General features: G+C 41.3%; 1 protein-coding gene across 8 annotated transcripts in view; it reads right to left on the bottom strand.

Annotated features, from left to right (window-relative positions):
- The window catches only part of ABCC8 (ATP binding cassette subfamily C member 8), a gene marked incomplete at its 5' end in the record, with an annotated part of 82,373 nt that extends 71,206 nt beyond the window's left edge, over nt 1–11,167 (bottom strand). For 2 of the 8 annotated variants that reach the window (XR_013930884.1, XM_080405477.1), the window contains 4 exons: nt 965–1,131; nt 6,710–6,831; nt 9,506–9,647; nt 10,844–11,167. Coding sequence is in view for 5 of the 8 variants with exons in the window: in XM_080405477.1 (XP_080261603.1) it covers nt 965–1,131; nt 6,710–6,831; nt 9,506–9,647; nt 10,844–11,039 (627 nt within the window). Of the gene's footprint in view, nt 1–960; nt 6,832–8,289 lie in introns of all 8 variants that reach the window. The other 6 variants (XM_080405476.1, XM_080405479.1, XM_080405480.1 and 3 more) reach the window with 6 other exon arrangements.
- Between the last annotated feature and the right edge of the window lie 262 nt (nt 11,168–11,429).

Here is an 11,429-nt window from a genome sequence, read left to right on the forward strand (position 1 = left end):
CATTTTTTTTATTCCTCTTTGTGACCTGTAACCCCACAGTGATTAGATCTCATTTAATTATGCAGTTCTATTATGAGGAGGTTTATGAGCAAAATCTCTCCCATGTCACATTTGAATTTCTCTTTTCGCACAAGCCAATCCACTGTTTTTCATTCATGACAAATACTCAACGTCAGCATTGAATTTTTTATTCCTCTTTCAAAAATATTACTGAAAAGGCTGCTTTTAGACATATTTTTGTCCTAAGTTGTCAAATAAACATACAGACACACAAAATCCCCCAGGAAAATCACAAAAGATCAAATAAGTGATAGAGGAAACTCCAATAATGCATTCAGCAATGTGAAAGAGTTCATATACTAATGTGAGGAAAAGAGTAAAAGAATTTACATGGAAAAGGTTCCTTTCCACCCTGAGACTTAAGTTTAATTTCTCCGCACAGTTAAGTGAGGGACAGGTGAAGGGAAAAACCTTGGCATTTATCTATCCAACAGTCTCCAAAGCAATCTCTTAGTTCGGATTATGAATGCAGACACCACACCGGAAAAAACACACACAAACAATTAGGAGGCTAGACAGCAACCCCAATTGCCCCAATAAATCACTTCTTGTGATTGCCTTCTGGAAAATGAGAGCTATTATTTGTGTGTCTAAGCCATTCTCTGACAGAGCAGACTATTCCTTTCACCCAGACTTTCATTGCTTCAGAAATATTTGTTTCTGATGACTGAAACTGTAAATCATAATAAGATTTATTTAATCAAATAATCAAATAAGATTAAACCTTAACTACAACGGAGTCTGGAATTTTTTGAAATTATGGATTCATCTGGCTCAAATATGTTTCTATTTCTAACTTTTTTCTATTTCTCCTTTGAAATGCATGTGATACTACGTATGTAGAAGGGGGAATAAAAAAACAAACAACAAAAAAACACAGGAGACTTCTATGATACTAACTTACCCTCACCCTGATGACATTGATTTCTACAGCTAGTAGCATTCCATATAGAATAACGAGGAGTCCTGTGAGGCAAAATCGAAGCTGAGAAAATCCAACCCCATTATCACAGAACTTGACAAATTTGATGGTTTTAGTTATGAAAGCTAAAGTCCAGTAGAAGAGCAATGCTGTAGGGAGGGGGAGGGGGGGGGAAAAAAAGTAAATCAGTTCCACAGTTGCAAAAATATGCAATAGCAGTATTAAATATTCATTCAGAAGGAATGCAGCAAGAATACATAAAACTAGATTGGCCTTTCTCATGTCAGAACAGAAGCCTAATTCAATTTCACAAACATAAAAATATTAAGATAATGCTAGTTCCAAATTCCTTTCCTATTAGATTTAGTGATATTGGGAAAGTTTCACAAGATGAAGTCTACTGAAGGAAGCTTCCATCTGTTGTAAACATGCATCCGCATGGTAAGTTCAAGAGAAGGCGTTGCTCCACAAATGAAGGTGGCTGTGAATGATGCTCTTCAAATTTGGTTAATGCTACAAGACTGCTGTGAGTTTGGCTTGAAGGAAACTGATCTTGTTCCCCCTGCAGATCTCTGGGATTACGCAGAAACAGATATTAAAATATTCCCTCCAAACTGCTACTGCTCTATTTTTCAGTGCAAATTCCATATATGTAATTTATAACGCAGATACACAGGCACATCAAGGAAGGATGTTCTGCCGCTCGTAGAATACAACTATACAACTTGAGCTTTTTAGAGTTCTACTGAACTTGTCTAAAAGTGCTCATGCTAGTGTCAGTTATAGGTAAATAAACCCTGCAGTAAGATCTGATGATTTGGAAACACTCTCCATGCTATTCATCACACCATAAACCAGCTCCTGTTCCCCATTCTTAAGGAAATACCTCCTAGGGTTACAGTCTTTTACATTAATCTTTCATTGCTGCTGGATCTACCATGGTGCAACAGCTGGAATGTGCTTTAGCTGCCAAGAAAAACGTGGATATGCCTTCTGAGCACCTTGCTGCAACACCAGAGCAAGTCTTCAACCAAGACAGTACCAACAGTAAATCTCACAAACACAGATTAATCATCAGGAACTTGCAAAAATTCCAAAGAATTTGTGGTGTTCCAGCTACCCAGAGAAACCCCAGAAAGCCATGTGGGGATGTACTGTGGGGCCACCCTTTCCAAGCAAAACGAGATTCAACATGGAGAGTCTGCGTGGGACCTGGAGCTGCCAATCCTGCTTCTATGGAAATCAATTTCAAAATTCTCATTTAAATGAGGGCAGTAAATGGAACAGTCCAGGAGTACTGGGCATTAGGACATTTGCCAATCTTCCTCTAAAATTAATAGGCCAGTTTCTAAGAAGAAAGCACTAAGAGGTCAGGTGTTTCAGCACTGTATTTTAGCGGCTGATGTAGCTGCAGAGAGGATTTAAGAGACATACTTACAGAATCCCTTCTTATGGGAGGCCTCCTACCATCTTCCCAATTTAAACTGCATCAAATCTAATCTCCTCATCCTGCTTCGGACTGCTTCCTACCTTTGAGGCACTATTCCCTCCTATTTGCCATGTGTCTGACTAAAATCCCACTTCATCCAAGAAAACATTCCACATGGTTCTACTCCTAACCACTTTTATCTTTTAATCCTTGTGTTTTGTCTCATTCTTATAACAGGCTGAGAACACATCCTTCTCAAGCTAAAGAGGACTTAATTGCACACCGAAAATCTGCACCAGCAGGGCACACCTAAAAAAACCACCAACCCAACTGGTAGCTATGTAGAGCTCCTGGAATTAGAAATAGTAACCAGCAAAGCCATTCTCCTATTTAGGATGTAAATAAAGGTCTATATGACCTTTTTTATTACTAGTATTTTATTAGGACACTGATTTATCTTTTATCTAAGAAGTATTAGAAAGTGCCAAGCACAACATTTAACTGACCTCCTGCTACCATACCTACTAGAAACATTTGAACATATTTATCTTCTTTCTTTTGAATACAAGTGTATATAATCTAAATCAGGCAGACGTTCTCAGGCCCCTCAAGATAAGGCTTCTGGGAAAATACAGTTATGGCTCTTTCTTTTAATCTGTGTTTTTATCATCTGTCTGGTGAGTGGATATTGGCTGGGAGTTTCTAGAAATGATCATCAAGAACTTCCACAGGCCTGAACCACCTAGCGATCAGACCACAGAGGCATGCTTTAATCTACTTGATTGCTTTAGATATATTATACATGCCTACAGCCTAAAGGACCTTGCTTTTTCTTGGGCCATGTAAGCTACCTCAACCTACAACACCAGGGTGTAAATTCTCACCTGGCACCAGACTGCTGAAAATCAAGTGATGTGAAACTCAAAACTGTTATGGGATTAAGCCCAAGATCTAAAAAAATCATGCACTTAACTGAATAGGATTTATTAACTTGTGTCTGTTTTGAGAGGTACTTTGTGTACCAAACAATAAGCTTTATTTTTATACAATAACAGGAATTTCCTTTTTAAACAATAAATTACAATGCCGAGCTCCAAGAAATTTAAATTAACAAACTAGCTTACTGTCAGGAATGGTAAGGCAGTCCTATAATTAAGATGGGTTAAAGAAAAGACAATTTTCTGAAACAAAAAGATTCATGTGTTCCCATACCAATATTCCTTTCAGTTTAAAAACTCAAAGTCCTATTGTTATTTCATAATTTTCTCCTGTTTAATTTCTGAGGTTTATTTATCTATGAAAAAAAAAAAACTACCTTAAAAAATAGTGCAATCAGATGCTACCATTCAATTACATATTCTGAATGTCAAGAAAGCTAGCAGATTTTCCAAATTCAGTATGAAAACTATTCTAAAATATGTCCTGCTAAACTGTACAACCATTATGCATCCATTTTGCAACACCGTGCAAAAAAGCACCACAATTAGCATTATTACAAGAGTCCCCTGGTATACAGAGCTACACTGGAAAAGCTATCTTTATTGAAATACAATTACAGGTCAAAAACATGCAGAGAAAAACAGATTTAGACCACATCAAAGTGTTTCAATAGTCTGGACACTCAACTGGGACCCTGGACTCAATCATTAGCTTCAGATAATAAGTATTCCAAACCTTGTGAACTTTTTTTAGTACCAGATAATAAGAATGACTACATCAAAATAGCCAACAGCCTGGGCATAAAGGTGCAAGGCAGGAGCAATATGGGAACTTTGCATCCTTGTCTTGCATTATCCCAAGGGAACATACTAATCCTCAGGTCTGTTATCTGCCTCTTGCTCGTTTATGAAGAACTACAAACAGGCTCGGTGTTTTTAAGGTACAGAGTGGAAAAACATTTTTTTAAAAAGAAACCATCTCAAAGTTTCACAGGATTGGAACATTTTATTCTGTTCAGAATTAATGAGCAGAACTTTAAGGGTCTTCTGCACTGCACCAATGAGAGTTTCCCAGGTGGATTTAGTAAATCTTGGATAAGGCTCTGTTAGCCTTTGCTTTATACGGCTACCAACTCTCTGCAAGCGCAGGAATCGATCCTACAGCTGAGGCAGATGATACCCTGTAGTTAGGTGGAACTTCACTGACACTCAGAAGTAGCACAAGTCATCACATAGGTAATTTACTTTTCTCTGTCTCTCTGTGTGTGTAATATTAGACCTTCTCTACAACATTTTATTAACAAAGAACTCTTTCCATTTCCTTCCTTACACACTCAGTAAAAGGTTTATCACCAACTTAAGCTTGTCCTCATGGTTCTCACTACTTCATTTGTATAAGGCTCTAAAAGAAAGCTGCTTCATGGCCACACTGCACTCTAGTGGGTTGATGGCTGAGTATAGGTATAATTTAACTGTCTCACACTGGGCAAATTCCCATAAAATTATCATTGCTTAGTCTCAGGTGTCAATACAGAATAGCTGCAATCAACATTGATAGATGACAATCCTCACAGTTAGGTAACATTAAATGTGTGCAGTCAAGAATAAAGGATGGACACTTCCAGAGATGTCTGTCTTACATCCTCTTAAACACACAGAACAGTGAAAAGAAAAACAAAGTCAACAAATTAAATAAAAATCAAAGACCATCAGCTTATGAAGACTTTAGACTAAAATTTAAATCAGACCAACCAAGCGGAAAAGACTGTGGCAGTCTGATATTCCTTTTTGCAGAAGAGTTAGCTATTAAGATTAGATTTTCTAAAGGAGTCTATTCCTTAGAAATTCTTACAAAATGAGAATTCGTAATTATGAACTTCATTATCGATAACACTTGTTAGCATTCACTAGTATAACTGTTTACAATTCAAGTACTGTTCAGAGCTTACCCAGCATCAGTGCTCTAAGTACTGAACAAAATTATCATAAAAGAGAAATCTACAGAGAAGGAATTACACAAAAAAGGATAATCAACTACCAGCTCTAAGTCGGTGCTGCCCTTCTCAATGACTTAACAATGGGAACGCAGTAGCAACACTGAATTATTAAACACTGCATTATACATCTGCAATAACAACAAAAAAAAAACCCTCCAAGAAAATCAGTGCTTGCTTTCCACAGGTAATTGTAACAGGCTACCAATGCTTTCCTGAGACATAACATCTAGTCCTGTAAGAAGGTGTTAAATAGACTGTGTTGACTTATAAAAACAAAAACCAAATGACCCCACCTGGTTATAAAAGACAAAAAAGATCCTCCTTAAAAGAGGGGAACAAGAAGAAAAGCAATTTCAAACAAGAAGACCTAAAGCCTGTGAAGCCTGGATCAAATTCTGAAATTTTTGAAGAGGAATGACTTTTTTCTTTTTTTTTTAACAGGACTTACAAGCTCCTTCTGCAGAAGATGCTTACTTACAGTTCAAAATAATCTTCAGTATTTAAAAGCTTTCTCAAATACAGCTGTTACTGACTTTTTATCACCTGACAAAAACTAGAACAGAGCTTTGATACACAGAGCTACAATGACACAAGACAAATCTTAGCAGGATCCACTAATACAGAAGACCAGCTCAAACAAAATTTGATGAGCCAGGACCACCAAAGAAATAACAGCTGACACAGGATGAATAAACATGTATACATCCACAGTCTGCAATCTACTTAAACAGTAGAGAATACATCACCAACTTCATGACTGTCAGCAGTAATGGATTTTCTATAGTTAGCTACAGTTTACTTAGAATCTGGCAGAAAATATATAGTATTCTAGGTAGTTCTTATACATAGCAGTTTCCATTCAAAAGGCTTAAAGCCGTTTACAAAGGGAGTTTTAGGAATAGGAAGCCAGAACAAGCAGGCAAAGTAACATATCCAGGGTCATATGGAAAGTCAGTCATGTCCTTCATTTCCCTTGACTCTGTGCATATTTTAATAGACCACACACACGGAGATGGCTTCAATTTTTCATCACGCTTAAATGTAACATTGTTGACAAGCAGGGGGATTTGGATAGCTTTTAGGGTTAAGAACTGGATAGCTATCTCTCCCGCAAATCTATTTTTCCTAGAGAAGCCTTTGGCCCATTGGATCCCCAAGAACACCACACAGAGGACTATTAGAAGTTAAAATTAACTGTTCCAGGAAAACTCAGAAATTAGTCTGGTAATGGCAACCAGCAGACCAGAATATAGATAAAGCTTTATCCATACAAGCTAGCACTGAGACTGGAACAACCCGTCACAGAATGATCAGACACACAGCATCACTGTCACACTTCCAAGCCTTGTAAGTTGAGACATACCAATTAACAGCTTCGGGAAATTGGATGTTTCGATATTATGGTAATAGACAACTGATGTGATGGCCGCCAAGAACGCCATCCCAGCTGGCATGTACAGGTGTAAATGTCGTGATTCTGAAACCCTTAAAAAGAAAAAAGTGAACATCTATTAAAATCAAACCCTTTTAGCTATTTAAATGTTTTTCTTTAAATTTATGAATTGTATCCTGTACTCAGTCCTGAAGTAGGATTTTCTAGAATGACTTATGGGTGTAAAGCTCACCGATTTTCAATTGAATTTATACTCCTAAATCACAGTTGGATTCCAAATTTCTCCCATGCTGAAAATGAAATGTGTGTACTCCTATTTCATACTGAAATCAATTGGAACATTCTTTAAATCAGGATAAGCAGTTCAGCTCCAAAATGAGAAAAGTTAATTTAAGCTAAACTAGTTTGGGAGCTGTCCATCAAAATATGTAAATAAGACCAAATGACAGCACAGTTTAAGATTTTCTATAGAAACGCTTCATTTTGATTTTCCAGTTTGGGAGAAGGAACAGCACCACAGCACAGGAATTGAGTTCTGTTTTCAGTGACTGCAAGCCAACAAACAAAACCTACAACAGAATCATATAGCCTTAAATTTTGTTATATAAAGCAAAACTCTCCTGACACTTTGCTTCAAGTACCAGTGGAGGGGGTCCTGCCAACTACAGCCTTTGGGTATATGGAAAATTTTGAGCTATGTTGTTGGTTTGTGCAGAGGTAGGTAGAATTGTGTTCCCTCTCTCCCCCGCCCCCCCCCCCCGCCCCGCCCCGTCATTCCTCTTATTAGCCACCTTCTTCTCCTCCCCTTTTATTTCTTTCACAAAAGTAATGGAGCATCCCTGTGCTGTCAAAAGGTACAATTCCCTCTGTCTCCAAACAACTCAAGGAGAAGAGGCACCAAGAGGAAGTCTTAAGGATGCAAACACTCAGGGACACTCACACCTTGCCCTCTAAACCTCACAGAAAATAAATTAGCATCTCTGGATTTGTTCTTGCTGCAGCAAAAGCTACCTTTGTGTTGTCTAAAGAGACAAAAGGGGCTGTGCTGTCAGGGTGCTGGAGATCATTACAGGATGGGACATGTCTGAAAGCAGAATATCCCAAATATCTAACAGGTCCGTAGGAACTCAGGAGGACCACTTCCTGCACCTGCACTAGGAAAGGAAAGCCCTCCCTCACACAGACATTGTGATGAACTCTGCAGAGCTGACTGCAACTATGCTGACAACCTGCGTCATGAAGTCTTAACTCCCTCTTGTTGACAATGAGTTGTATGTGTATACAGCAAAATGAGAAAAGTTTCTCCAGCCCCTGAATTCTTATAATGCCAGGGTTTTTTGTACACCAGGGCTGAAACCTCAGCAAGAAAAAACAACCAATAGGAAGAGATTTCTTCAGATAGCCTAAGCTTCAGTAGGTGAACACTGCAAGAGTATGAGGGTTTTCTAAAATTTATTTCACAGACAGAAGTTGATGGAATGTAACTTATCTCCAACAGGCTGCCTCTATCGCTGGCACTTTTTCACTCAACTGCTGTTAAAAGGACTTACCAACATGATCCATTTTGGTCTTAGAAAGCTGATGAGTCTCAAAATCTGCTATTATTCACTGGAGCACTCACTAGTCTCTGGAGTGCTCAGGAGGCACGACTGTGGGCTGGCACTCCCCCAATATTGCTAGAAGCTTTGATTCTCATCAGGTGACACTTATTACTTAACAACAGCATTCTGAGTCAAGTTAAATAGCAAATAAACAGAATAAGAGGAACTGCTAAAGAGCAAAGTAAAAAAGAAAACTCATAGCAGGAGATTTCGCTCTGAGCATCCCACACCCTGATAACTCTGAATAAGCATGAGAAAAATCCCTTTTTAAAAAAACTGGCACTGAGAAACATCCTATTTATATATGTTTAAAGGAAGTTATAATAATAATTATGATATCAGCTTCTACAGCAGAATACTGCAATGCCTGTCATGCTGGTTGGTGGAGAGTTGTTATATAGATGGCTAAACTGAGAGGTTTTGTTCTATTTAACGATAAGCTTCAACTTTATAACCTTTGGGTTGCAAATTCATAAGTTACAAAAACCAGACCTGTCTTTAGAGAAAGAGGATCATAATCATTGTTAGACAACATTTATTTTTTTCATAATAAATTGCTCTCTGGTATCACTTGTTTCACTTAGAATAATTTTTTCCCCACAGATCACTGTTTAAAGACATCCTAAATTGAGTAACAGATGATAGATCATGGCTTATACATTGTGAGCTGCTCTGCTCAAGGTAACAATCCTAAGTACTGCACAAACACCAAAAGAAACTCTACGGGGTATAAGATAAGGCCCAGTAGATCCACTCCTTTTAATAAGATGAACAGAACTCTGTGGGGGAACAGTGTGACCTACTGTGCACATGGGAGTTCTGCCTGAGTAAGGACTGTGGGACTGGGTTGTTGGACATAAAACATATCACAAAAATGTCACCATCTGCTTGAATTGTTAGGATTTATCTATGATTACTCTTTGGAAAGATACTGTCATTAAGCTGAACTAAAAAAGATTAAGGTCATTTGTGCGTGTGTACATAACTTGGCAAGGTCTATGGAATTTCTGATACAAGGTCGGTAGGTTAATCACCAAGAATACAGATTGCATGTTCGTAACCACAAGGAATATGGTCCCCATGAGAATTTATACAGGGAAGAAATACCTACCCTGAGACCTTTAAAATGCTCAGTGCTATCAGGAGAAGGTGGACACACACTTACCCATCAGACACTATGCCCTCTGCAATTTCACACACCAGAACAAACAAGAGGATAAATGTCAGTATCCAGCGTAAATTGTGGCCAGGAAAATGAAGCCATGTGCTATGATGTATATGTACTTTGGAACTCTGACTCCCCCATCCTAAACAGGAAAAGAAAATTATGAAGAGCTTTCTTAAACAGCAAGAGTGACATACAAAGCTCCTGCATATGGAAAAGCATGCATAAAAGAAACCACTTTACTGAAGTTAACACAACTGTGTTGTTAAATATGCTTGTGATTGAATATTTTCAGAACGATGTGCTAGTTACTTCATATGGAATAAAATCAACAACGCAAACAGGACACAGCCTTAAATTCCTATACTTTTAGCAACTATGAATTACAGGCATTAAATGTTTTTCAAATATGTTAACAGACAAACAAACAACAATTGAACATATTGACACATATCCACAAACACTATAATATGTATGCTATTTTATCTTTGCTTCAATACATTTAATTGAAGCATTTACACCTTAACTTTTTTTTTTTGAAGTAACTTGTTCTCTCGATCTAGATAAAAAATAGCGATACTAAGAAAAGCCAGATGAACAGCAATTACCAATTACTACGCAGTTCTCCAGCTGACCCCGTTTTAACAGTTGTGCTGTTATTTCTGCACCGGCCCTTTTATGCTCCAGAGAATGAGCGTTACCTCAGGCAGCCGGTCCCAGTGATGTCGGGAGGGCAGAGCAGGCTGAGGAGAGCCCCACTCGGAGCAGTGACAGCCACATGTGTTAAGCCACCGGGCCACCTGCCGGTAACCCCAGTTTTATGTCAGCACGAAGCACCCGCTGCAGACAGGGCGCGTTACAGCCGGGCACCCTCCCGGCCGCCGCCGGTAACGAGGAGCGCTGCCCGGCTGCGGGGACCCCTCCGCAACCGCAGGGAACGCGAACGGATAACCTAAGGCTGACTGACCAGCTTTTCTGGTGTTTAACAGCACGTTTATTTCTGCTTCCCGCGCTGCCAGTCACAATCTGCTGGCAAACCCCGCAGCCTCCCCCAGCCCGCCCCGCACCCGGGGGCCCGCCCGCCGGCCGCCCCGCCTCGGGCGGCCCCGGCGGCGGGCACCGGGCACCGGCAGGCACCGAGCAGCCTCAGCACCGGCGCCCGAACGGCCCCGCAGCGCGGCAGAGGCGGCACGGCCAGGCCAGGCCGGGCCAGCGGCGGGGGCACCGCACCCGCAGCGCCGCTGAGGGAAACCCGCGGGCGCAGGAAACAAGGCGGCGGGTGCCGCGGGCAGGGCAGGGCAGGGCAGGGCAGGGCGAGGCGGACCCGCCAGCACTCACCGATGAAGAGGATGGGGAAGGTGATGAAAAGCAGGAAGACGTGCGGCACCACGTTGAGCGCGTCCACGAAGCAGCCGTTGTTGAGCACGCCGTGGTCCACGTTGTAGGCGGTCGAGTTACCCTCGTCGCCGCAGAAAGCCAGGGCCATGGCGGGACCCTGCGCGCAGCCGGGCGCCGCCTCCGCCACCGCGCACATCCAGGCAGGGCCGGCGCGGGCTGCGCGGCTGCGGCTCTGCCCACACCTGCCGCCGAGCGACGGCCCCGGCCCGGCCCCCGCCTTGCCCGCCCCGGGCCCCGGCCCGGCCGCCTGAGGTAAGGCCGCGGGGCGGGGGGGCCGCGGGGCGGGAAGGCGGGAAGCGCGCGCCTCGCCTCACAGGGCTGCGCGGCACCGGCACCCCGGAGCTGCCGCAGAAACGCTCTGCCAGCGCTCTCGCGGCGCCCTAATTAAATGTTCTATGCGTCGTTAATAAGACAGAACATCGAACAACAAAAAAAAAGGCCAACACTGAATCAGTGATGAGAGGAGCTATTCATTACAAGTGTACTTTTTCACCTTGTCAGTGCAGACACCAGCACCAAGCTATGT

This window comes from Falco punctatus, assembly GCF_963210335.1.
Source record: "Falco punctatus genome assembly, chromosome: 10".
Classification (NCBI taxonomy): domain Eukaryota; kingdom Metazoa; phylum Chordata; class Aves; order Falconiformes; family Falconidae; genus Falco; species Falco punctatus.